The sequence below is a fragment of the Osmerus eperlanus genome, chromosome 16 (assembly GCF_963692335.1).
Source record: "Osmerus eperlanus chromosome 16, fOsmEpe2.1, whole genome shotgun sequence".
NCBI classification, from domain to species: Eukaryota; Metazoa; Chordata; class Actinopteri; order Osmeriformes; family Osmeridae; genus Osmerus; species Osmerus eperlanus.
This window is the reverse complement of record NC_085033.1, coordinates 14,721,690-14,748,704: the sequence shown is the minus strand read 5'-3', so window position 1 is coordinate 14,748,704 and position 27,015 is coordinate 14,721,690. Positions and strand designations below refer to the sequence as shown.

The 27,015-nt window shown below is 46.3% G+C and overlaps 4 protein-coding genes across 5 annotated transcripts; 2 read left to right on the top strand and 2 right to left on the bottom strand.

Annotated features, from left to right (window-relative positions):
• Positions 1-406: 406 nt before the first annotated feature.
• Positions 407-5,404, bottom strand: LOC134036717 (zinc finger protein 160-like). Its single transcript, XM_062481771.1, has 6 exons — positions 4,974-5,404; positions 4,697-4,798; positions 4,499-4,594; positions 3,824-3,934; positions 3,440-3,566; positions 407-3,307 (listed from the first exon to the last, which is right to left on the bottom strand). Exons 1-6 carry the CDS (start codon positions 5,214-5,216, stop codon positions 678-680), a joined length of 3,309 nt encoding a protein of 1,102 aa, XP_062337755.1. The 5' UTR covers positions 5,217-5,404; the 3' UTR covers positions 407-677.
• Positions 5,405-5,877: 473 nt separating this feature from the next.
• LOC134036798 (zinc finger protein 160-like) lies at positions 5,878-11,546 on the top strand. Its single transcript, XM_062481894.1, has 6 exons — positions 5,878-6,281; positions 6,457-6,558; positions 6,661-6,756; positions 7,321-7,431; positions 7,689-7,815; positions 7,948-11,546. Exons 1-6 carry the CDS (start codon positions 6,039-6,041, stop codon positions 10,575-10,577), a joined length of 3,309 nt encoding a protein of 1,102 aa, XP_062337878.1. The 5' UTR covers positions 5,878-6,038; the 3' UTR covers positions 10,578-11,546.
• Positions 11,547-11,823: 277 nt separating this feature from the next.
• Positions 11,824-16,676, top strand: LOC134036321 (gastrula zinc finger protein xFG20-1-like). 2 transcript variants are annotated; one of them, XM_062481214.1, is made up of 6 exons: positions 11,824-12,158; positions 12,334-12,435; positions 12,538-12,633; positions 13,180-13,290; positions 13,528-13,654; positions 13,783-16,676. In XM_062481214.1, exons 1-6 carry the CDS (start codon positions 11,916-11,918, stop codon positions 16,506-16,508), a joined length of 3,405 nt encoding a protein of 1,134 aa, XP_062337198.1. In that variant the 5' UTR covers positions 11,824-11,915; the 3' UTR covers positions 16,509-16,676. The 2 variants fall into 2 exon arrangements, with proteins under 2 accessions (XP_062337198.1, XP_062337199.1); XM_062481215.1 differs by having other exon boundaries at positions 11,824-12,221.
• capn10 (calpain 10) lies at positions 16,676-24,003 on the bottom strand. Its single transcript, XM_062481216.1, has 14 exons — positions 23,914-24,003; positions 22,989-23,202; positions 22,654-22,785; positions 22,043-22,239; positions 21,704-21,939; positions 21,222-21,296; positions 21,113-21,182; positions 20,389-20,555; positions 19,572-19,822; positions 19,027-19,229; positions 18,334-18,586; positions 17,930-18,129; positions 17,655-17,700; positions 16,676-16,990 (listed from the first exon to the last, which is right to left on the bottom strand). Exons 2-14 carry the CDS (start codon positions 23,136-23,138, stop codon positions 16,961-16,963), a joined length of 2,010 nt encoding a protein of 669 aa, XP_062337200.1. The 5' UTR covers positions 23,139-23,202; positions 23,914-24,003; the 3' UTR covers positions 16,676-16,960.
• Positions 24,004-27,015: the final 3,012 nt, after the last annotated feature.

The window sequence follows — 27,015 nt, the reverse complement described above, 5'->3', positions numbered from 1 at the left end:
CTGTCATTTCACTTTTTTCACACCCAAGGATGCTTTACAGAGTATTGAAAAAGTTAAATACAATGTCAATGTAAAACAAATATAAAGAACCAAACATTTACAAAATTATAAAATATGATGAGCATACATTTGGATTTAACCGTTGTGTTATCTTCGGGTCATTCTGACCCATCAGTCATTGTGACCCACCGTCGTATTGCGACAAATTTACCTCATACAAAAACAAAGTGAAGCATTTTTTTTAACCGTTGGGCTGTCTCAGACCCCCCACATTGCAAAGGTTAAAAGAAAATTATTTTTATTTGTTTTTGAATTTGGTAAAAACAACGATGGTTCGTTATGAACCTTTGGGTCATGTGACCCGAAGGCAGCACAAGGGTTAAGAAATCCAAATTCTATAACGGAAAAATGTGTCTCATAATAAAAGAGTTTCATTGTAAAATGAAGATACATAATTTGGAATCGTTTCCCACACACTCCCTACACAACAGATTCTACTACAAGATTCTACTACAATAAATACAATCTTTATTACTCATTGCAACTCTGTTGTGTAGATTCCCTTTTTGTCATGACCTTGAGCTAAATTGTGACAAATGATAAATTGCTGTTGCTACAAATAACTCACGACAAACTGTCAAATGTAAATAATTGCGACAAAGACTTTTCAACTAATATCAAAAGCGTGGGACAGCTAAACAAACGTGTTTCTTGAAGTACTCCTCTCTTTTGAAACGCTTACCACAATGCGCACACCCAAAAGTCTTGTTGCTGTGGCATGTCATGTGCTTATGTAGGCGGGACAGGCTGACAAAGCGCATTTGGCAAAGAGTGCAAGGAAATGGTCGCTCCCCGCGGTGTGAAAATCGAATATGTGACTTCAGATGTGTCTCCTGTTTATAACTTTTGCCACACTCTGTGCAGACGTGGGGCCTAGCATCATCGTGGACAGGCAGGTGACGTTTCAAACCTATTGCTTTTGCGAAACCTTTACCACACGTCTCACACAGGTGTGACCTGTCAACATGCGTTTTTATATGATTCATCAAGCTGTTGTTGTTACTGAACACCTTGCCACAGTACTTACAGGGGAAGCCGTCTCCTGTGTGATACAAAATGTGGACTTGAAGCTTCTTGTCTGTCGTGAACACGGCATTACAATGGGAACACTTGAAGCTCGCGATTTCTCCTGCCGGCTCTCTGTCCACCATGGTACGATTACGGCGCGTGGGCCCACAGCCTACTCTGGCTACTTTGGCCTGATGTCTGGCAAGATCCACCTTGTTCCCGAAGCTGTGGGAACAGATGCTGCAGCTGAAAGGTCCCTTTTCATGTCTCCTCATGTGCTGATCCCGGCTCGATTTATTGAAAAACCTCTTGAAGCACACAGGACACGTCCGGTTGTCCATGATCACACCGGAGGGTGGAGCCCGGACGGGGGTTTGGTTCTGGGGGGAGACGGTGCTTCCGTGAGGCTGAGGAGAATCTGTGACACTCTGGCTCGGGGCCGAGGCCTGGCTGCTGTGCGCTTGGTCCTCCTGGCCCGGCTGCAGGTTCTGGTGGACCTCTTCCCCAGAGTCTTGCTGCCGTCTGGGAGACTTCACCCCCACACGTGTGTCTGGTCCATGCCTGTCCTGAGAGGCCTCACCACTGCTGCCACGCAACTGGCTCTCCATGAGGTCTTCTACTGAAGTTGACTGAAGGTCGGTCTGCTGACCAACGAGGATCGTCTCCACACTCTGGGTCTCTGAAAGCTGGGTAGATTGAACATAGCCTTTTCTGCACGAAGGGCACCTTGTCCGAGACATACAGTTGAGACTGTGTTCCTCCATTTCACCAGAAGAGGTAAATGTTTTCCCACAAGGACACGAGTGAGGGTTTAGGTTATGCTGCAGTTTCAGGTGCTCTGCCATGGTGTGGGTGTCTTTGAAGGTCTCGTTACACAAAAGGCAGGTTCGGTGGGATCTTTTAGGTACTACTCTGAAGGGTTGTCCCTGACTGTGGAGAGTGGTGGAGGCAGCTGATGTTGAGTTTGTGGTGCTGGTGACCTGCTGTACCCCGGTCCCGTTCATACAGGATGCCTCTCTGGCGTCCGGGCCAGCTGTTCCCCCGAGACACTCTGAGCTTGGAGGAGCAAGATCAACTCTCTTCCCACAATCACAGCACAAATTGTTCCTCTTTGAACATCTTCTAATGTGTAGATTTGTTGAGTTGCGGTGAAGCTTCTTGTTGCAAATGGGGCAGGGTCGTTTGTTATCCTGCCCTGGAGAGGGACGGCTAGTGGAGGTTTTCTGCTGAGGTAGAGTCCCTGGTTCTGGCTCCATCTCAGCGGACGATAAAGACGACACAGACTTGTCATCCTGCTCCCAATCTGAGTCTTCGTTGTGGCTGGACACGTGACAGTCCTCCTGGTGTTCCTCCAAACTCTCAGAGTCATCAAATTCTTCCCCACACCCTGTGCAGCGGTGGGGAATCTGCTTAGCATGAACGATCATGTGTCTGGTAAAGTCCTTTGCATTGGAAAAACTCTTCCCACACCGGGAGCACGTTTTCACACGCTTCCCAACATACAATGCATCAACGGAGGGAGAATCCTGATCTGTGCGGAGAGGGGACAGTCCTTCTCCTCGCTCTGTGGCCGCAGCTTCGCCGGGATTCTCAAACTGAGACGTAGGTGACATCCTACAGAAGTCACTCTTGCGAGAAACAACCTTTGCTCTCATCCCCTGTGGATGTCCCTCCTCCCCCACCCTCTTCTTCTTCCTCCTGTCCAGTTGTTGTGCTGTTAAGGTGGACTCCAGCCCAGACAACAGCTCATCAGTGACTTCCATTCTGTATAGAACAACCTGTGGTTGATGGAGCAGACAGGAAATAACTGTTGAAGACTCGTCCATCACCACTCCTTTGGTTCTGGTAGTTTCTTCTCTAGTTTCCAGGTTTCTGTCACTAAGAAGTGTGTTACAAGCCAAATCTGTTTCTTCATCCTTTGCAGTCTGCATTTCGACTGCTGTGTCCTCCTCATCCTCCCTCTCAAAGTTGTCCTCTGGTTCCTCTTCTGGACTAGAAGGTCCAGTTTGGACGCCCATTGCTTGATCAGCACGTATCCTCTGAGCTTCTGTGTGACTGGATTCTGACCACAAAGGTATAGCTGACTGGATGCAAGACAAGGCTGGACTTTGAACACCGGGACATCCCTCCACAGCCTCTGATTGGACCTCTGAGTCGCCACGGACACCCAAGTTGTCAAGCGTCTCTAGGCAGGACTCAGAGAGCGTACAGAGAATGTAGTTGTCTTCAGAGACATTACCTAGAGAGAAAAACAAATTCATTACATTATTTAAATTGGCCAAAATTTGGTCAGCCGATCTAGAACAGCACACCTTAAAAATATTACAACTTGACAGGTATAGACTTTAAGCAGACTTGCTGGATCTCATACCGTTGGTGTAGGAATGTCCACCTGTCATGTTATGGTTCAGAAGAAGGGTGCTCAAGGGCTTCAGGTAACACCCAGACTGCTGCAACTCCTCCAGGACAGAGGGGGCGGAGCTGAGAAACGATGACACCTACAGCGAAAGGAGGAAGCAGGAAGAAAAATGGAGCACCAGCAGATTTAACATTTTAACATTAGGTTGTAGAAAACTCACAGTGATTGTTTGTTATCATACTCGAGGTGAAGGGTTGTCCTGTCTGCTGTTTGCTAGTTGTAGACATCTTAATTTAAGAAGATAACCCTTTAATGGTAGACATGCAGGTGTGGTGTTTGTGAGGCACCGCTTTGGATAAAAACATCTGATAAACAAATACATTATTATTATTTTACCTGTTTAAGGGTTGGAGTAGGAAGAAGAGTGTCCAACCTGGAGAGAAACTCCCACACCAGAGTCTGAAGAGCAAAGTCATACTTGGGGCCAAACTCCTCTGGAAACATGTTCTGGGGACAAACATGAAACAGGAAAAGATGGTTTCCACCTACAAAGTGTATACAGGCCTCAGCCTAAACTAGGGGTCGACCGATATGTGTTTTTCAGGGCCGATGCCGATACCGATTATTACAGATCAAGTAGACCGATAACCGATATGTTGAACCAATATATATGTCTAGTGTAAAAATTAAAATTTATGTCAAAATTAAGAATAAAAAGGCCTCTGACAAAGATCTCTTTAAATTATTTTAAACATATCTTTCATTCTGAAAACTGTTAATAATAATAACAACAACATAAAAAGTGCAGGGAGCATCCAGCAGCATTCTGTAAACATTTTGTACAACTTAAAAGTAAATTGAAACCACAACAAGCAACAAATGAACAAATAATGTAAAATGTAAATTATTTAAAATTAAAAATATTTTATCGGCAAATCGGTTTTGAAAATGGCCGATATAGATAAACATAAAAATGCTTAATAACGGCGCCGATAATCGGTCGACCCCTAGCCTAAACAGTGTGTCTAGAGCAGAAATGGGCGGTGCTGTGGAGGAGGATGGATGACTTACCCGGAAGTAGTGTTCCCTCTGCGCTGGCTGTTCCAGCAGGGTTTCAATCAGCTTCAGAAAGTGTGACACTGATGTTTCCACGTCTGGATCAGAGATCTGTGAAATAATCATTTTCCACCCGTCATACATTGATAAGTTACTCGTGCGATTGTAAAGAAACGTAACACAATATGAAGTATCACAGTGAATCATGTTCACCTCCTGTCTCCTGTGCATAGCGCTGCAGGTCCTTATTCTGTCTAGTTGTTGCTGGATGGTCTCCGAGTCGACCAGGTCAGAAAGGCACAGCTCTAGAACCAGCTGAAAGTTGAAACATTTCTGATTACGCTTAAAACATACATTTCAGGGCATCGATTGTGGAATGAACTACAACTGACTGACTGTCTAGCTAGCTACTGCCTCGCGTCTTTACCAGAAGGCTGACCAATTCTTCGCAGTATGAAGGCTGTAAAGGTAGCTCGCTAGCTACACGTACCCGCGCTCGCAGCCCCATGAGGAGTTGGACCGTATCTCGGTAGCTCATCAGATCCGGGATGACCGCTAACACCTCGGTAACAAACGTGTCCAGCACTCCGTAGTCTTGGACATTACCCCTCTCAACGACTTGCCATAGAGCTGCAGATACCAACCTCACAGGCGGAACCAAAACACGGACGGACGACACTGGAATAGTGGAAAAAATTATCTTTGTAATATCCATGTTTGCTCGTATGCTCATACTACGCCAGCATAATGAGAGAGTAGTGCTAGTCTACGGTACTTTCTGCTGACGCTTTAAAGCAAAGAACTTGGGACGGAGCTGAATGCCTTGGCTAGCAAATGACCGTGTTACGTCTTCCTATGGGTTCTCACGATTTGAATTGTGCTCTTTATTTCCAAAATAAAAGTCCTGTGCTGAAGTTTTTCTGGACTAACAGCGAGAAACCGGTGTGGGCAAAATACACTGCTCCAAAAAATGTAAGGAACAGGTTTTTTTTATCAGGGTATGGCATTAATAAAAATTGCACTTCTCTGATAATGATCTGGTCAGTTAAGTAGCAGAGGGGGTTGTTAATCAGTTTCCGCTGCATGGTGTTGATGGAATTAACAAGTGCAGTAGAGGGGCAACAATGAGACGACCCCCAAAACAGGACTGGTTTTGCATGTGGAGGCCAAATGAAATGTACGAGAGTCTGGTTAGGACCAGGCTACTACTCTCTGGGGGCAGCTCGAAACAGTGACTATTCACTGTAGGCATCTAAGACTGTTCAAGTGAGAACGCTTTGTACTTATAATTGAGAGAAAGAGACAAATCGGACGGTATAACTATTTTGCCCACGCTGGTTTCTTGCTGTTAGTTCAGCAAACTTCAGCACAGGACTTTTATTTTGGAAATGAAGAGCAATTCAAATCGTGAGAACCCAAATGAGAAGAAGAGGACGGAACACGGTTGTTTGCTAGCTCTAACCAAGGCATTCAGCTCCGTCCCAAGTTCTTTGCTTTAAAGCGTCAGCAGAAAGTACCGTAGACTAGCACTACTCTCTCATTATGCTGGCGTAGTATGAGCATACGAGCAAACATGGATATTACAAAGATAATTTTTTCCACTATTCCAGTGTCGTCCGTCCGTGTTTTGGTTCCGCCTGTGAGGTTGGTATCTGCAGCTCTATGGCAAGTCGTTGAGAGGGGTAATGTCCAAGACTACGGAGTGCTGGACACGTTTGTTACCGAGGTGTTAGCGGTCATCCCGGATCTGATGAGCTACCGAGATACGGTCCAACTCCTCATGGGGCTGCGAGCGCGGGTACGTGTAGCTAGCGAGCTACCTTTACAGCCTTCATACTGCGAAGAATTGGTCAGCCTTCTGGTAAAGACGCGAGGCAGTAGCTAGCTAGACAGTCAGTCAGTTGTAGTTCATTCCACAATCGATGCCCTGAAATGTATGTTTTAAGCGTAATCAGAAATGTTTCAACTTTCAGCTGGTTCTAGAGCTGTGCCTTTCTGACCTGGTCGACTCGGAGACCATCCAGCAACAACTAGACAGAATAAGGACCTGCAGCGCTATGCACAGGAGACAGGAGGTGAACATGATTCACTGTGATACTTCATATTGTGTTACGTTTCTTTACAATCGCACGAGTAACTTATCAATGTATGACGGGTGGAAAATGATTATTTCACAGATCTCTGATCCAGACGTGGAAACATCAGTGTCACACTTTCTGAAGCTGATTGAAACCCTGCTGGAACAGCCAGCGCAGAGGGAACACTACTTCCGGGTAAGTCATCCATCCTCCTCCACAGCACCGCCCATTTCTGCTCTAGACACACTGTTTAGGCTAGGGGTCGACCGATTATCGGCGCCGTTATTAAGCATTTTTATGTTTATCTATATCGGCCATTTTCAAAACCGATTTGCCGATAAAATATTTTTAATTTTAAATAATTTACATTTTACATTATTTGTTCATTTGTTGCTTGTTGTGGTTTCAATTTACTTTTAAGTTGTACAAAATGTTTACAGAATGCTGCTGGATGCTCCCTGCACTTTTTATGTTGTTGTTATTATTATTAACAGTTTTCAGAATGAAAGATATGTTTAAAATAATTTAAAGAGATCTTTGTCAGAGGCCTTTTTATTCTTAATTTTGACATAAATTTTAATTTTTACACTAGACATATATATTGGTTCAACATATCGGTTATCGGTCTACTTGATCTGTAATAATCGGTATCGGCATCGGCCCTGAAAAACACATATCGGTCGACCCCTAGTTTAGGCTGAGGCCTGTATACACTTTGTAGGTGGAAACCATCTTTTCCTGTTTCATGTTTGTCCCCAGAACATGTTTCCAGAGGAGTTTGGCCCCAAGTATGACTTTGCTCTTCAGACTCTGGTGTGGGAGTTTCTCTCCAGGTTGGACACTCTTCTTCCTACTCCAACCCTTAAACAGGTAAAATAATAATAATGTATTTGTTTATCAGATGTTTTTATCCAAAGCGGTGCCTCACAAACACCACACCTGCATGTCTACCATTAAAGGGTTATCTTCTTAAATTAAGATGTCTACAACTAGCAAACAGCAGACAGGACAACCCTTCACCTCGAGTATGATAACAAACAATCACTGTGAGTTTTCTACAACCTAATGTTAAAATGTTAAATCTGCTGGTGCTCCATTTTTCTTCCTGCTTCCTCCTTTCGCTGTAGGTGTCATCGTTTCTCAGCTCCGCCCCCTCTGTCCTGGAGGAGTTGCAGCAGTCTGGGTGTTACCTGAAGCCCTTGAGCACCCTTCTTCTGAACCATAACAATACAGGTGGACATTCCTACACCAACGGTATGAGATCCAGCAAGTCTGCTTAAAGTCTATACCTGTCAAGTTGTAATATTTTTAAGGTGTGCTGTTCTAGATCGGCTGACCAAATTTTGGCCAATTTAAATAATGTAATGAATTTGTTTTTCTCTCTAGGTAATGTCTCTGAAGACAACTACATTCTCTGTACGCTCTCTGAGTCCTGCCTAGAGACGCTTGACAACTTGGGTGTCCGTGGCGACTCAGAGGTCCAATCAGAGGCTGTGGAGGGATGTCCCGGTGTTCAAAGTCCAGCCTTGTCTTGCATCCAGTCAGCTATACCTTTGTGGTCAGAATCCAGTCACACAGAAGCTCAGAGGATACGTGCTGATCAAGCAATGGGCGTCCAAACTGGACCTTCTAGTCCAGAAGAGGAACCAGAGGACAACTTTGAGAGGGAGGATGAGGAGGACACAGCAGTCGAAATGCAGACTGCAAAGGATGAAGAAACAGATTTGGCTTGTAACACACTTCTTAGTGACAGAAACCTGGAAACTAGAGAAGAAACTACCAGAACCAAAGGAGTGGTGATGGACGAGTCTTCAACAGTTATTTCCTGTCTGCTCCATCAACCACAGGTTGTTCTATACAGAATGGAAGTCACTGATGAGCTGTTGTCTGGGCTGGAGTCCACCTTAACAGCACAACAACTGGACAGGAGGAAGAAGAAGAGGGTGGGGGAGGAGGGACATCCACAGGGGATGAGAGCAAAGGTTGTTTCTCGCAAGAGTGACTTCTGTAGGATGTCACCTACGTCTCAGTTTGAGAATCCCGGCGAAGCTGCGGCCACAGAGCGAGGAGAAGGACTGTCCCCTCTCCGCACAGATCAGGATTCTCCCTCCGTTGATGCATTGTATGTTGGGAAGCGTGTGAAAACGTGCTCCCGGTGTGGGAAGAGTTTTTCCAATGCAAAGGACTTTACCAGACACATGATCGTTCATGCTAAGCAGATTCCCCACCGCTGCACAGGGTGTGGGGAAGAATTTGATGACTCTGAGAGTTTGGAGGAACACCAGGAGGACTGTCACGTGTCCAGCCACAACGAAGACTCAGATTGGGAGCAGGATGACAAGTCTGTGTCGTCTTTATCGTCCGCTGAGATGGAGCCAGAACCAGGGACTCTACCTCAGCAGAAAACCTCCACTAGCCGTCCCTCTCCAGGGCAGGATAACAAACGACCCTGCCCCATTTGCAACAAGAAGCTTCACCGCAACTCAACAAATCTACACATTAGAAGATGTTCAAAGAGGAACAATTTGTGCTGTGATTGTGGGAAGAGAGTTGATCTTGCTCCTCCAAGCTCAGAGTGTCTCGGGGGAACAGCTGGCCCGGACGCCAGAGAGGCATCCTGTATGAACGGGACCGGGGTACAGCAGGTCACCAGCACCACAAACTCAACATCAGCTGCCTCCACCACTCTCCACAGTCAGGGACAACCCTTCAGAGTAGTACCTAAAAGATCCCACCGAACCTGCCTTTTGTGTAACGAGACCTTCAAAGACACCCACACCATGGCAGAGCACCTGAAACTGCAGCATAACCTAAACCCTCACTCGTGTCCTTGTGGGAAAACATTTACCTCTTCTGGTGAAATGGAGGAACACAGTCTCAACTGTATGTCTCGGACAAGGTGCCCTTCGTGCAGAAAAGGCTATGTTCAATCTCCCCAGCTTTCAGCGAGCCAGAGTGTGGAGACGATCCTCGTTGGTCAGCAGACCGACCTTCAGTCAACTTCAGTAGAAGACCTCATGGAGAGCCAGTTGCGTGGCAGCAGTGGTGAGGCCTCTCAGGACAGGCATGGACCAGACACACGTGTGGGGGTGAAGTCTCCCAGACGGCAGCAAGACTCTGGGGAAGAGGTCCACCAGAACCTGCAGCCGGGCCAGGAGGACCAAGCGCACAGCAGCCAGGCCTCGGCCCCGAGCCAGAGTGTCACAGATTCTCCTCAGCCTCACGGAAGCACCGTCTCCCCCCAGAACCAAACCCCCGTCCGGGCTCCACCCTCCGGTGTGATCATGGACAACCGGACGTGTCCTGTGTGCTTCAAGAGGTTTTCCAATAAATCGAGCCGGGATCAGCACATAAGGAGACATGAAAAGGGACCTTTCAGCTGCAGCATCTGTTCCCACAGCTTCGGGTGCAAGAAGGATCTTGCCAGACATCAGGCCAAAGTAGCCAGAGTAGGCTGTGGGCCCACGCGCCGTAATCGTACCATGGTGGACAGAGAGCCAGCAGGAGAAATCGCGAGCTTCAAGTGTTCCCATTGTAATGCCGTGTTCATGACGGGAAAGAAACTTCAAGTCCACATGTTGTATCACACAGGAGACGGCTTCCCCTGTAAGTACTGTGGCAAGGTGTTCAGTAACAACAACAGCTTGATGAATCATATAAAAACGCATGTTGACAGGTCACACCTGTGTGAGACGTGTGGTAAAGGTTTCGCAAAAGCAATAGGTTTGAAACGTCACCTGCCTGTCCACGATGATGCTAGGCCCCACGTCTGCACAGAGTGTGGCAAAAGTTATAAACAGGAGACATATCTTAAGTCACATATTCGATTTTCACACCGCAGGGAGCGACCATTTCCTTGCACTCTTTGCCAAATGCGCTTTGTCAGCCTGTCCCGCCTACATAAGCACATGACATGCCACAGCAACAAGACTTTTGGGTGTGCGCATTGTGGTAAGCGTTTCAAAAGCGAGGAGTACTTCAAGAAACACGTTTGTTTATCTGTCCCACTCTTTTGATATTAGTTGAAAAGTCTTTGTCGCAATTATTTACATTTGACAGTTTGTCGTGAGTTATTTGTAGCAACAGAAATGTATAATTTGTCACAATTTAGCTCAAGGTCATGACAAAAAGGGAATCTACACAACAGAGTTGCAATGAGTAATAAAGATTGTATTTCTTGTAGTAGAATCTTGTAGTAGAATCTGTTGTGTAGGGAGTGTGTGGGAAACGATTCCAAATTTTGTATCTTAATTTTACAATGAAACTTTTATTATGAGACACATTTTTCCGTTATAGAATTTGGATTTCTTAAATCCAAATGTAGGCTAATCATATTTTATAATTTTGTAAATGTTTGGTTCTTTATATTTGTTTTACATTGTATTTAACTTTTTTAATACTCTGTAAAGCATCCTTGGGTGTGAAAAAAGTGAAATGACAGTTTGTATTATTATTGACTGTAGCCAAAACATTACAACGTACACTGTAAACAGGCGCCCACTTCTCTGCCTCAAACGTGACTTGTATCCATGGAAACGGTAAATATCCGTGCTCTGCGGTTGACTTCTTCAGGAAATAAAAACTATCTTGACCTAGATTAACGAAGTTATCTAATCAAATACTGAAGTCTAAGGTTTTGGTTTGCTGACAACGGCTACTGGTAAAAAGTAAAAGCCTGTTACATTTTTCTAGCACTACAGCTACAGTAGTGCTAAATTTGAAACTAGAACTAAACTACAGTATGCAGTCGGTTGAAGAACATTCAATATTGCGGTATGCTTTAACCGGAGATCTCAGAGGTCTTCAGGAATATTTGGAAACCGTCGAGAGTTTAACAGTATCAGACAGAGAATCTCCAAAATATTTATTTAAGGAAAAGGATGAACTCGGCAGGAATGCCTTTTTTACAGCATGCGCGCTGGGAAGAGACGATATCGTCCGAGAACTGGTAAAACATGGAGCAGAAGTCAATGAACTCACTGCTAGAGGTACGCCTTGTCTAGCTGGCTTCACAGTTGACGTGACAGATAATGTTTAACTATTTTATATAACCCATCAAATGAGAATAAATACAAAGTACATTTTCTTTGAAAATGCCATGGTAGCTAGGTCTTCCGCGAATGGGAGTTAATTTTAAAATAGTCAGTGATAGACGATGTTCTTGTTAGTTCAGCAAACTTCAGCACAGGACTTTTATTTTGGAAATGAAGAGCAATTAAAATCGTGAGAACCCATATGAGGACGGAACACGGTTAGCTCTAACCATTCAGCCCCATCCCAAATTCCTTGATTTAAAGCATCAGCAGAAAGTACCGAAGGCTAGTAGGCTACAACTCTCATTATGCTGGTGTAGTATGAGCATACGAGCAAACATGGATATTACAAAGATCAATTTTTCCACTATTCCAGTGTCGTCCGTCCGTGTTTTGGTTCCGCCTGTTAGGTTGGTATCTGCAGCTCTATGGCAAGTCGTTGAGAGGGGTAATGTCCAAGACTACGGAGTGCTGGACACGTTTGTTACCGAGGTGTTAGCGGTCATCCCGGATCTGATGAGCTACCGAGATACGGTACAACTCCTCATGGGGCTGCGAGCGCGGGTACGTGTAGCTAGCTAGCTACCTTTACAGTCTTCATACTGCGAGGAACTGGTCAGCCTTCTGGTAAAGACGCGAGGCAGTAGCTAGCTAGACAGTCAGTCAGTTGTAGTTAATTCCACAATCGATGCCCTGAAATGTATGTTTTAAGCGTAATCAGAAATGTTTCAACTTTCAGCTGGTTCTGGAGCTGTGCCTTTCTGACCTGGTCGACTCGGAGACCATCCAGCAACAACTAGACAGAATAAGGACCTGCAGCGCTATGCACAGGAGACAGGAGGTGAACATGATTCGCTGTGATACTTCATATTGTGTTACGTTTCTTTACAATCGCACGAGTAACTTATCAATGTATGACGGGTGGAAAATGATTTTTCCGCAGATCTCTGATCCAGACGTGGAAACATCAGTGTCACACTTTCTGAAGCTGATTGAAACCCTGCTGGAACAGCCAGCGCAGAGGGAACACTACTTCCGGGTAAGTCATCCATCCTCCTCCACAGCACCGCCCATTTCTGCTCTAGACACACTGTTTAGGCTAGGGGTCGACCGATTATCGGCGCCGTTAATAAGCATTTTTATGGTTATCGATGTCAGGGGTTTTCAAAACCGATTTGCCGATAAAATATTTTAAATTTTAAATCATTTACATTTTACATTATTTGTTCATTTGTTGCTTGTTGTGGTTTCAATTTACTTTTAAGTTGTACAAGATGTTTACAGAATGCTGCTGGATGCTCCCTGCACTTTTTATGTTGTTGTTATTATTATTAACAGTTTTCAGAATGAAAGATATGGTTAAAATAATTTAGAGTCTTTGTCAGAGGCCTTTTTATTCTTAATTTTGACATTAATTTTCACTTTGACATAAGACATATATCGGTTATCGGTCTTTTTGATCTGTAATAATCGGTATCGACATCGGTCCTGAAAAACGCATATCGGTCGACCCCTAGTTTAGGCTGAGGCCTGTATACACTTTGTAGGTGGAAACCATCTTTTCCTGTTTCATGTTTGTCCCCAGAACATGTTTCCAGAGGAGTTTGGCCCCAAGTATGACTTTGCTCTTCAGACTCTGGTGTGGGAGTTTCTCTCCAGGTTGGACACTCTTCTTCCTACTCCAACCCTTAAACAGGTAAAATAATAATAATGTATTTGTTTATCAGATGTTTTTATCCAAAGCGGTGCCTGCATGTCTACCATTAAAGGGTTATCCTCTTAAATTAAGATGTCTACAACTAGCAAACAGCAGACAGGACAACCCTTCACCTCGAGTATGATAACAATCACTGTGGGTTTTCCACAACTTAATGTTAAAATGTTAAATCTGCTGGTGCTCCATTTTTCTTCCTGCTTCCTCCTTTCGCTGTAGGTGTCATCGTTTCTCAGCTCCGCCCCCTCTGTCCTGGAGGAGTTGCAGCAGTCTGGGTGTTACCTGAAGCCCTTGAGCACCCTTCTTCTGAACCATAACATGACAGGTGGACATTCCTACACCAACGGTAGGAGATCCAGCAAGTCTGCTTAAAGTTTATACCTGTCAAGTTGTAATATTTTTAAGGTGTGCTGTTCTAGATCTGCTGACCAAATTTTGGGCATATAAATAAATAATATAATTACCTTTTTCTAGGTAATGTCTCTGAAGACAACTATATCCTCTGTACGCTCTCTGAGTCCTGCCTAGAGACGCTTGACAACTTGGGTGTCCGTGGCGACTCAGAGGTCCAATCAGAGGCTGTGGAGGGATGTCTCGGTGTTCAAAGTCCAGCCTTGTCTTGCATCCAGTCAGCTATACCTTTGTGGTCAGAATCCAGTCACACAGAAGCTCAGAGGATACGTGCTGATCAAGCAATGGGCGTCCAAACTGGACCTTCTAGTCCAGAAGAGGAACCAGAGGACAACTTTGAGAGGGAGGATGAGGAGGACACAGCAGTCGAAATGCAGACTGCAAAGGATGAAGAAACAGATTTGGCTTGTAACACACTTCTTAGTGACAGAAACCTGGAAACTAGAGAAGAAACTATCAGAACCAAAGGAGTGGTGATGGACGAGTCTTCAACAGTTATTTCCTGTCTGCTCCATCAACCACAGGTTGTTCTATACAGAATGGAAGTCACTGATGAGCTGTTGTCTGGGCTGGAGTCCACCTTAACAGCACAACAACTGGACAGGAGGAAGAAGAAGAGGGTGGGGGAGGAGGGACATCCACAGCGGATGAGAGCAAAGGTTGTTTCTCGCAAGAGTGACTTCTGTAGGATGTCACCTACGTCTCAGTTTGAGAATCCCGGCGAAGCTGCGGCCACAGAGCGAGGAGAAGGACTGTCCCCTCTCCGCACAGATCAGGATTCTCCCTCCGTTGATGCGTTACATGCTGGGAAGCGTGTGAAAACGTGCTCCCGGTGTGGGAAGAGTTTTTCCAATGCAAAGGACTTTACCAGACACATGATCGTTCATGCTAAGCAGATTCCCCACCGCTGCATAGGGTGTGGGGAAGAATTTGATGACTCTGAGAGTTTGGAGGAACACCAGGAGGACTGTCACGTGTCCAGCCACAACGAAGACTCAGATTGGGAGCAGGATGACAAGTCTGTGTCGTCTTTATCGTCCGCTGAGATGGAGCCAGAACCAGGGACTCTACCTCAGCAGAAAACCTCCACTAGCCGTCCCTCTCCAGGGCAGGATAACAAACGACCCTGCCCCATTTGCAACAAGAAGCTTCACCGCAACTCAATGAGTCAACACATACGCAACCATGGTGGGCCATTGGCAAGACGGGTTCCACATCGTTGCCATGGCTGCGGCTGGAGATGTTACGTTAAATCCAATTTTGAAAAACACACTGAAATGTGTCTGAAGAGGATCTATTTGTGCTGTGATTGTGGGAAGAGATTTGATCCTACTCCTCCAAGCTCAGAGTGTCCTGGGGGACCAGCTGGTCCGGACACCAGAGAGGCATCCTGTATGAACGGGACCGGGGTACAGCAGGTCACCAGCACCACAAACTCAACATCAGCTGCCTCCACCACTCTCCACAGTCAGGGACAACCCTTCAGAGTAGTACCTAAAAGATCCCACCGAACCTGCCTTTTGTGTAACGAGACCTTCAAAGACACCCACACCATGGCAGAGCACCTGAAACTGCAGCATAACCTAAACCCTCACTCGTGTCCTTGTGGGCAAACATTTACCTCTTCTGGTGAAATGGAGGAACACAGTCTCAACTGTATGTCTCGGACAAGGTGCCCTTCGTGCAGAAAAGGCTATGTTCAATCTACCCAGCTTTCAGAGACCCAGAGTATGGAGACGATCCTCGTTGGTCAGCAGACCGACCTTCAGTCAACTTCAGTAGAAGACCTCATGGAGAGCCAGTTGCGTGGCAGCAGTGGTGAGGCCTCTCAGGACAGGCATGGACCAGACACACGTGTGGGGGTGAAGTCTCCCAGCCGGCAGCAAGACTCTGGGGAAGAGGTCCACCAGAACCTGCAGCTGGGCCAGGAGGACCAAGCGCACAGCAGCCAGGCCTCGGCCCCGAGCCAGAGTGTCACAGATTCTCCTCAGCCTCACGGAAGCACCGTCTCCCCCCAGAACCAAACCCCCGTCCGGGCTCCACCCTCCGGTGTGATCATGGACAACCGGACGTGTCCTGTGTGCTTCAAGAGGTTTTTCAATAAATCGAGCCGGGATCAGCACATAAGGAGACATGAAAAGGGACCTTTCAGCTGCAGCATCTGTTCCCACAGCTTTGGGAGCAAGGTGGATCTTGCCAGACATCAGGCCAAAGTAGCCAGAGTAGGCTGTGGGCCCACGCGCCGTAATCGTACCATGGTGGACAGAGAGCCGGCAGGAGAAATCGCGAGCTTCAAGTGTTCCCATTGTAATGCCGTGTTCATGACGGGAAAGAAGCTTCAAGTCCACATGTTGTATCACACAGGAGACGGCTTCCCCTGTAAGTACTGTGGCAAGGTGTTCAGTAACAACAACAGCTTGAGGAAACACATCAAAATGCATGTTGACAGGTCACACCTGTGTGAGACGTGTGGTAAAGGTTTCACAACAGCAGCCACTTTGAAAAGTCACATGTTCGTCCACGATGATGCTAGGCCCCACGTCTGCACAGAGTGTGGCAAAAGTTACAAACAGAAGGCATTCCTGGAAAGTCACATTCGTTTTGTGCATCAAGCTGAGCGGCCATATCCTTGCACCCTCTGCCAGGTGCGCTTGTCCAACCTGGCATCGCTACATAGACACTTAAAAACTCACAGCAAGGAGACCTTCAGTTGTGCGGATTGTGGGAAGAGTTCAAAACGAAAGGAGTTCTTGACAAAACACGTTTGTGTAGTCGACCCCCGCTTTTGATGTCACTAGAGAACTCTTTGCTGCAGTTGCGTGGTGAATGTTTGGTACCAGTGAAAATAAATCATGACCATCAGCATCTTCTTAGTCTTGTGGTATTTGTCGGATAGCATAATTCATACTCTTTAGTTAAAGCATTTTCTTTTTGTAAAAGTAAAAACATGAACAACTTTTCAAAGTGCAACCCCTCATTGGTGCATTTCCAGAATACATCTTTAATACTCAAATGTGGCTACAGGAAATAAATTTAATTTTCATACACATCTCCCACACAACAACGTACCAATGTGAAACAAGCAAATAATCTGCCAAGTCTTTTCCCGTAACAACACTTGGTCATCCAACAGATGGGATGGCAGCAAGGAGCTACACAACCACGCACACACACACATTATACACAGACCCCCTGGTGAGAGACGGAGGGGTCCATGAGGTATCCAGGGGCAGCACAGGGTCTAACTAGACATCAGAGAGATGTGGGACACCTGTTAGAGGGGTTAGTCAGATCCGAGAGGGAAAGGGGAGGACAGATAGGGGGTGGGGGGGAGAGAGAGAGAGAAGATGGGAGAAATTAAGGATTTCTTCCCCCATCGACCATATCAACTCTTGTGCTGCCTTCGGGTCACATGACCCAAAGGTTCATAATGAACCATTGTTGTGTTTACCCAATACAAAAACAAATCAAAATAATTTTCTTTTAACCTTTGCAACGTGGGGGGTCTGAGACAGCCCAACGGTTAAAAGAAAATGCTTCACTTTGTTTTTATATGCGGTAAAGTTGTCGCAATACGACGGTGGGTCACAATGACTGATGGGTCAGAATGACCCGAAGATAACACAACGGTTAACCCTCGTGCTGCCTTCGGGTCACATGACCCAAAGGTTCATAACGAACCATCATTGTGTTTACCCAATTTTACCCAATACAAAAACAAATAAAAATACTTTTCTTTTAACCTTCGCAATGTGGGGGGTCTGAGACAGCCCGACGGTTAAAAGAAAATGCTTCACTTTGTTTTTATATGCGGTAAAGTTGTCGCAATACGACGGTGGTTCACAATGACTGATGGGTCAGAACGACCCGAGGAGAACACAAGGGTTAATAAATAAATACTAATGTTTCATCCACGGGGACTTTCTCCAACACACCTCCTCTATGGTTCTGCCCAGCCTCTCCTGGCTCAGCACCACTCTCCTGGAACACAAACACACTTTAGTAGCACCACACAGACTATATAGTAGCACAGCACTGTACAGTAACACAACACAGACAGAAGTGCGGAAAGGCGGCGAGGAGGATGTAAGAGGAGGGAGGATATAGGAAGAACACAGTCAAGGACAGCATGGGTGTCTTGTCTTGTATGATAGCAGGGGGGCAGGGAGGATGGTAGAGCTACGAAGGAAGCCAGACAGATGAGGTCTACCTGAGGATCCTGCGAGCCACAGTGAGGGTGAAGTGGCCTGGGCAGTCGGGCTGGTAGGTGGAGGGAACTATAACATAGGCCCCTGGAGGTAGGTAGCAGGCCAGCGACACATCCTGGGTGTAGCAGTGAGGCACACAGCTGGCCACAGGCTCCTTGTCCCTGGGTAAGCTCGGCTCAGACTCCCCCTCCTTCTCTGGAGCCTGGACTCGAACAAGGTGGAGGGTAAGATATGCGGTATTTATCAACCACCGTTTATCATACATTTAACTGTCAAGAATTCATTATAGTATCAAAAACAGACAAGTGTACAAACAACGTCATATCCATCGTATTTACAGGAAGTGACACACAAGCCTCATATCGCAACCATAGAAACACACAAACATATTTAAAAACCCTCTCACCGTATACAGGTGAAAGCCGATTGGCTGGAGGTCAGTATCCGGGTGGTTTTGACGCAGGGTTACCTGAACATTAACCCCAGGTGTGCCGGCCACGTGGTCGCCCACGACGACAGGGAAGCGAGGGTTCCGCCAGTGAGACAGGAAGTTCCTGCCCCCTCCGGCTGATGACCCCGTGACCCACGCGCCCCGGAAGTAGACCGTCTCCCACTCTCCCGTTACCAGCGGCAACGAGGGCCCAGGTGCCTTCAGGGCACTGCAGGGACACAAGAGACAATCTGTAAAAAACAACAACCGACCAGGAACAAAATCGTACGTCCAAATATGGGCATAGCTCAGTGGTTAGAGCGCTTGCAGATCAAGAGGTTGCCAAGCTCAAATGTGCTGTACGCTATATTAGATAACATCCACTAAATCAGGGGTCTTCAACCCTGGTCCTCAGGGCCCACTGACCTGCATGTTCTAGATGTTTCCCTGCTCCGACACGCTCGTTATCAGCAGGGAAACATCTAAAACTATGATTATCATTACTACAGAAAGGTAAACTTCATACAATGCCCGCTTCACGAGAGCCACAGAGTCCTGGCACTACAGTATCATACTGGCACTACAGTATCATACTGGCACTACAGTATGAAGATGAAAGAAGGTTCTCATTAACATGGTTATCGTGATAAGGTGACGTGCGAGGCGGACCTGAGTGAGGTGGGACCGGAGGAGAACACCCTGAGGGTGAAGCTGGCCTCAGCCCCCTGATGGAAGCAGCTGGGTATGACCATGTGGAAGCCAGGCTCCAGGCGCGTGTGCATGATCACCTCTCGCTCGTACGCGTGGCAGCGCGTCGACGCGCACGGGGCCTTGTTCAGCGTCCGCGCCACGTTGACACGCTTCTTCTGCACCTGGAGGTGGAGACACACACACACACGTCTAACCCAGGTGAGTACACTTCCCTACCTACACACACACACACACACGTCTAACCCAGGTGAGTACACTTCCCTACCTACACACACACACACACACGTCTAACCCAGGTGAGTACACTTCCCTACCTACACACACACACGTCTAACCCAGGTGAGTACACTTCCCTACCTACACACACACACACACACGTCTAACCCAGGTGAGTACACTTCCCTACCTACACACACACACGTCTAACCCAGGTGAGTACACTTCCCTACCTACACACACACACACAAAGACAGAGAGCTACCTAGTCACATTCCCATACCAACCTTCCACATGTGGATTGCTATGGCCTGGTGGTGCCGTGCATGGGCGGCGCCCTCTGCTGGTGAGCATGGGTACTGTGCCGTCCTCCCTGGCCTCCAGTGCTGTAGCAAGGACACCAGAACCTCTCCACGCTCGCACACCCTCAGCCAGAACTTGGGGTTGCTGCCGTAGCTGCTGTTGTTACGGCAACCGCCGGCCGAGTGACCTTTGACCCAGCGGCCGGACAGCTGATGGCTGTGAGTCAGCAGCTCTCCTATTGGATGGAGAGTAGTCTCATCAACCAATTATGTGGTAGAATTAATTTCCTGGCTGCTCATCATAGGTGTATAGGTGTGTAAATAAAATAAAAAAGTGAACTCTCTGGAAATTCAACTTTCCTCACTCTCACCCCCTCCCTGCCTCTAGGCTAGGCAAGGCTAGGCTTTATATATTAACCCTCGTGCTGCCTTCGGGTCACATGACCCAAAGGTTCATAACGAACCATCGTTGTGTTTACCCAATTTTACCCAATACAAAAACAAATTAAAATAATTTTCTTTTAACCTTTGCAATGTGGGGGGTCTGAGACAGCCTAGCTGTTAAAAGAAAATGCTTCACTTTGTCTTTGTATGCGGTAAATTTGTCGCAATACGACGGTGGGTCACAATGACTGATGGGTCAGAATGACCCGAAGATAACACAAGGGTTAAACCTAGGGCTAGGCTAGATATATTCAACCTAGGGCTAGGCTAGATACATTCAACCTAGGGCTAGGCTAGATACATTCAACCTAGGGCTAGGCTAGGGGCCATGCCTGGGAGTTCTGGCAGAGAACTCTACCAGTATAGATGCTCTGTAGATGCCCGTCCTCGTTGATGGGATACCCCACTGTGACATCATCAAACTGCGCCAGGAACTCGGTGTGGTCCAGCCAGACTTCGCCCTCCTCAGCGCGGGACAGAAGCTCCAGAGAGCTGGCCGGCTCCAGGGTCTGCCAGCCCTCACCACTGCCAGGGAGGAGAGTAGGGAGGGGAGAGGGGGAAGGGAAGAGGGAGGAGAGCGGGGAGGAGAGCGGGAGGGAGGGGATGGGAAGCATGGAGGCAAGGAGGGAGCGAGAGAAGAGGAGAGGGTACACACACAGTATATGAAATATACACACTAACACTGCACGTATAATACAAACACACACATATTGATATGGAAGTATTCTCCATTCTCCATGAAAGTATACACTACATACCCCTCTACATACCCCTCTACATTCCCCTCTACATACCCCTCTACATTCCCCTCTACATACCCCTCTACATTCCCCTCTACATTCCCCTCTACATTCCCCTCTACATACCCCTCTACATTCCCCTCTACATACCCCTCTACATACCCCTCTACATTTCCCTCTACATACCCCTCTACATACCCCTCTACATTCCCCTCTACATACCCCTCTACATACCCCTCTACATTTCCCTCTACATACCCCTCTACATACCCCTCTACATTCCCCTCTACATACCCCTCTACATACCCCTCTACATTCCCCTCTACATTCCCCTCTACATACCCCTCTATCCAGGCTCCCCCCCCGCAGCGTCGCCCCCAGGGGTTTCGGATGCGAAGCAGTCGGACCACCTCTTCTCCGCCCTCCCCCTTGGCCCCGCCCTCCCGCCCACCCCCGCCCGACGCCGTCCTCACGTCCAGCCACTCCATCACGTTGAGGGCGTGGTGCTGCTCCAGCACACTGCCACCTGCAGGCGATCCCAGGGAACGACAAGCTCACCAAGCATGACATGTTAAGACAACCTAAGTGTTTCCTTCAGCAGTCATGACCTTTGACCCTGACCTATAACTCTAACCATAACCATGTTATACTCTATCTTGAATATATAAAACCAGGTCCTGAAGATTACATTTGAATCATTGAGCAGATGCTGTTTCCCAAAGCGACATACAAACAGTGCATATAGGAAGTAAAGTCGGATCAAAATCCGAAGTGAAAAAAGTCAAGATCAGAAGTGGATAGTTCTAACAGTGTTTAGTTGTTTACAGTCAAGGAACGGTCGGTATTTACCAGGCACAGTGCAAGCGATGATGAAGTTCAGATAAATGTTAGGAGTTTTATTCATAGAGACAAAACTGAACTTCCCCTCCTCACCTGTGGGGGCGCTGTGTGTGGAGCAGCTGACAGAGCAGCCCTCTCTGACCGCCTGCAAAAAGTCCAGATCCAGCTTCCTGGTCGACCCACGGACCCGGTCGCTGCCATGCCCCCCGTCCTGGTCCTCCTCCTTCCCAGCATGCTCCAGGTTCCAGCGCTCGGCCAGCCCTCCGGTCAGGTCCACCAGCGCCTCGGACACCTGCCCCGCCCACAGACGCTCATACGACCCGTGGAGTCTGGGATAGGAGGAAGGAATGGGGGAGGGGCACCCCCCAACACTGTTACAGCACCAGAACCCCACCACTGACCGGTACAACTCTGCCCCCCCAGGTCACTCACTTGGCATGGGCCTTCTCCAGCAGGGATACCCAGAATGCATCGGGGGCCTGGCAGCGGGAAAAGCACAGTTTTCCGCCAACGCAGGGCAGCCGGTCATCCACGGTGACCTCGGTCCACAGGCCGTTCTTCCAGAGGCGGAGCAGGAAGGAGCCCCGATACCGGCTGTGGCCCCACTGGGGCTGGTGTGGGGGCAGAACCTGGACCAGGTGCAGAAACACCTCTTTAGAGGAATAACCTGCCTTATAAAGGGTTGGTTCAGAAACATCTCTTTAGGGGAATAACCAGCCTTATAGAGGGTGCAGAAACACCCCTTTAGAGGAATAACCAGCCTTATAGAGGGTTCAGAAACACCCCTTTAGAGGAATAACCTGCCTTATACAGGGTGCAAAAACACCTCTGGGGATGGGTATAGCTCAGTGGTTAGAGCACTTGACTGCAGATCAAGAAGCCAAATCTCAAAATGAGACAAATAGCTCAGAGTTTACTAGAGAGTGTGTACTAGGAGAGTGTACTAGGAGAGTGTACTAGGAGAGTGTACTAGGAGAGTGTACTAGGAGAGTGTACTAGGAGAGTGTACTAGGAGAGTGTCCGAGCTGCGGGCAGCAGCCTACCTTGTCGAGCAGGTGTCTGTTCTCCAGCAGGGTGGTGCAAGCACACAGTAACCAGCAGTCTCCCAGCAGGCCCTGCCTGGCCTGGCCCCTGCTGGGAGGCATCGCGAGGAGCCTGGGGGCCGGGCAGATCTCCTTTGGGAGGGCAGGTGGAGGAGAGGGGGTGGTTCATACAGAGTTGGGAGGCAGAACAAACAAATGTTTGTTACGTTGATTTTAGGGTTTTACGTGGTCTCTTCAAACAGCAGGGTTTGGAACCAGGTAGAACCTCTCTAAGGTTCTAATATAACTCCAAAGACTTGGGAGAGAACCTTAAGGTTCCAAATAGAACCCTGTACCTGCGGCCGCAACCAGGTGATGTGACCACGGAGGCTGGCGATGGGAGTGGAGCGGTCGGAGAACAGCGAGGAGTCATCCGCGGGGAAGTCCGGATCTTGGAACAGCCCGGATCTTACATCCTCATCATCGCCCCCCTCCTCTTCACTCATGGCCCGTCGAGAAGATACACCGTTTCACGGTGATATTCTCGCATCAGTCCTGCATTCCTTCACTCTACCAGGGTGCGGATTCAGAGGACAATTAGCTGATCTGACATCAGTCTACATTGACCAGCAGAAGCGCTTGTTGACCGCACGGTTGCGCGTGTCCCCCTAAACCTCCTCCTCCCGTTACATAACACATTGATTGACACTCTCTTCAGGGTTCTGTATACTGCGAAAACGGAGCGGCTTCACGACAGAGGCTACATATTACATCCTGCAGCCAGCGCTGTCAGCTATCCAGGGTTTAGATTCCGCGATAGACCGTATTTGAATGTCACGCTGAATCGATACCTGTAGCCTACTAATCTAGTCCACATCAGGTAACTGATATAAAGGAATTCAAAATCTGCGGAAAGCACACGTGTCGTGGAAACTAAAGAGGCTGAAACTCTTAAAATTGTCATAATTCTCTTGTTTAGCTACTCGTAGTGCGTTTAATAATACCACATTTTAATTGATGAATGGTTAAATGAATCCGTCCATGCATTAACTGTAGGCTATGAAGTGTAGGTTTATGAAGTCTATAGACTTCATAAACAAATCTGATATGCAAGCTGATATGGATGAGATGCCTACTGGCTAGCTAGCTAACTGAAAGATAATTTCCCTATCGCTGGCTTGCTATTTACTATTGCTACCGGTGACTTTGATAATACTAGGCTACGCTAATCATTGATAGGGTGTCGAGCAATTGAGGAAAAGGCAGAACAAAATTAGGTACCTGTTTTCAATTTGCATGGTGCGCTTCTCTCTTCCGGAAACTCACTGACAGAAGCCCAGTGTGCCCATGAATGAATCTTTCCGCTTTGACTCATAGACTCGTTATTGTAAGTGAGTGCCACCTCGTGTTTGTGAAGTGAATTACGTTAAGTCGTTATAACCAGCCTATACGCAATGCTTTATCACGTTAAGTTGTTACATTTGTACTCATTTTAAAAGAAGGCAAAAGCTGTCATAATAAATAATATGGGTTCATTTATTGAAAATAGCCACATGCGTTCATAATTTGGATTTACAGGGGCATTTGAAGTAGCCTACATCTTTCAACCATAAACAAAACTAGTAAATTGTTATTTAGGCCTATATTTTTTCGTTTCTTGGTTACAGAGTAGTCTACAGTCTACGCTGGTTTTACTTGTTTCCTACAGGAGAAATTATACAAATACATACAAATACAAAAACATGTTAAAACCATTTTCGGCATCAAACAATGCTGGCATGTTTTATTAATCGATCATAAGGATTATAAACTCTTACTCCAAATACTCGATGGCAGCTTTTGCCCACGTGGATTCTGGATTTACACACACCAGCTTCCCTCTCTCTGCCCGTGAGGACACTAGCAGAGGAATGGAAGGCGAGGCAGGTATTAGAACGGAGGGAGCAACTGCGTCAATTTAGTCATAACATTTGTAGTCAAATTAGTCATAACATTAGTCACATTAGTCGTGAGATTAGTCACTGCAATCAAAATCGCGAATGTGTAGGCTTGTGTTACTGACGGAGAACGCTCTGTCTTAGAACTCTTCTTGATCCAGGTAGAGGGAGAGAGATCAAGAAGTCTCCAGCCCCAAGGAACATATGGGGAACATACGAGGAAACAGTTCATTTGTACTGTAGCTCAAAGCATTTAAAAGGGACAATTGAAGGGTTTCATTTGAGGGTTTACATAATCAAATGCGTGAACACCGTGGAGAGTGAGGAGCGTGGTGAGCTTACATCACAGCCCGCGTGTTGCAGACCCCGCTGGCGTCCTGACTTTCATAGCGGACGAGTCTAGAGAGAGGGGTCCTGTCTGGCTGCTTACTGTAGTCTGTACAGCACCTCACTGCGCCTTCACAACAAACACATTAAAAGATCAAAATGTGTAAAAGGGGTTATAGACTCACACGAGAAATTATGAAGAAAAACCCAATATGAATTTAAGGAATATGTTCAGAATTATGATAGCCTATATTAATTTATGATAAGGTGCATTCTATTATATTCTATAGTATTGCATTATATAGTATTTTATTATATAACAATCTCATATTTGATTTAAAAAAAATACGTTAGATCAAACATTCACAGGTTCTCTGGATCTCCTGACATTCTAGTCAGAACGATTGGTTTAAATCTTTCTGAGGGTGGCAACCATTTGTGGGCAACAATAGGTTTTTGGGTCAGGTAAAAAGGGAAATTTCACCCTGATTCAAGAATATACAGTCATGTCAGCAAAATACAAATAAAGGAAGTTCATAAGAATTCATAATGAGGTCCCTTTATAACCTTTGTTCCCTAAAACATTTACGTACTACAAAGTAAACACCAGTTGCAAGAATAGATGAACCATAGGTTATTCCCCCCACTTCTACCTAGCACTTAACTTATAACCAGCTTTACATATATGTTGATTATTTCATTAATAGTTTTTTCTTTTCATATTTTCATATGAAGAGGCGGTGTGATTCAAAATGAAACCTGTTGTTCACTTGACCCAGGAAAAAACAGTCAAGTACCCCAATGATAAAACCACGTTAGATTCAAGAGTTCTTTGATTTCTATAAATGTGCCCTCCAGTCAACCCAGGAGATGAACATGATTATGAGATACTGCTGTTATTGTAGGTCATTGGGGTTGGAAACATTTGTGGTGCTTTTCATGGTATTTGCAGTACGATGACATGACGAAGGAGGAATTGAGCAAGCCTTTGTCGTGACCTATTTAGTTATCTCAGAACCCCCTTTCCCCTGCTTCTCAGGGTTTGGGTTTGGTGGAGCTGCACTGACCTAGAAAACAACAAGCGTTCCACCGCAACAGAACCATCACAGAACACTGCACATCTCATTGTCATTAATATCTCAAATCTGAGTCTCATGAACACACACACATACACACACCTACACACAGATACACACACATACACAAAGACATACACACACAAGCACAGAAACACATGCCCGATATTCAATTAATGTTAACACTTGAGATCCAGGTTGAGTAATTAACATAGTATTGGTCAGGGCTAGTGTTATCCGAATCAGAATTTGCTTTATTCACCATGTTAGTTTACACAAACAAGGAATTTACTGTGGCAGGAAGGTGCATACGATAAACATAAGAATATTAAATAGAAAAAGTACAAAAAGTACAACAGTCTAAATCATTCTGAATTAATACTATACAATCGTAAGATTAGATAAGTGTAAGGTAATAAGACCCTACATAAATATGTGTTAATAATACTTACTAAGGCATAATTAAATATTGACTGATTCTTGTCACGAACACCTGAATATAAAGCATTGCCTGTTAAACTGTTATTAAGTATATAATGAGTTTATTGAAATGCATACACTCACATGCACAACCATACACAGACATATACACATGTACATACATGCACACACACACACATAGACAGTGAGGCTTGTTAAATGTTGTAGATATCAGATTTCTATCAGCTATGTAAAGCAGTGAGATGTGTCTGCTCGTGTGCGAGGCCTCCGGTTGGCCCGAATAACCCTCCACCACAGACACAACCCTCCACCACAGACACAAGGTGTACAGTGTGACTGCATAGTCCCTGAACTCTAGTATTCACGTGTATGTCCATCTTTCTACGTGTACATAACAACATATTTCAAAGTAATACATCATAAACCTTTCTACTCAGTCTGATTTGATCAAAAGCAACATGCAGGGGGGATTTGAACCTGAGGTATCTTAATCTTCCCTCAACTGCCCGACCACTAAGCTTTAACCGTAACGCATCAACAAATACTGAATAAGCAAACTTTGCCAAACACAAATGTGTGTCACTGAAAACACAGTGGCAATA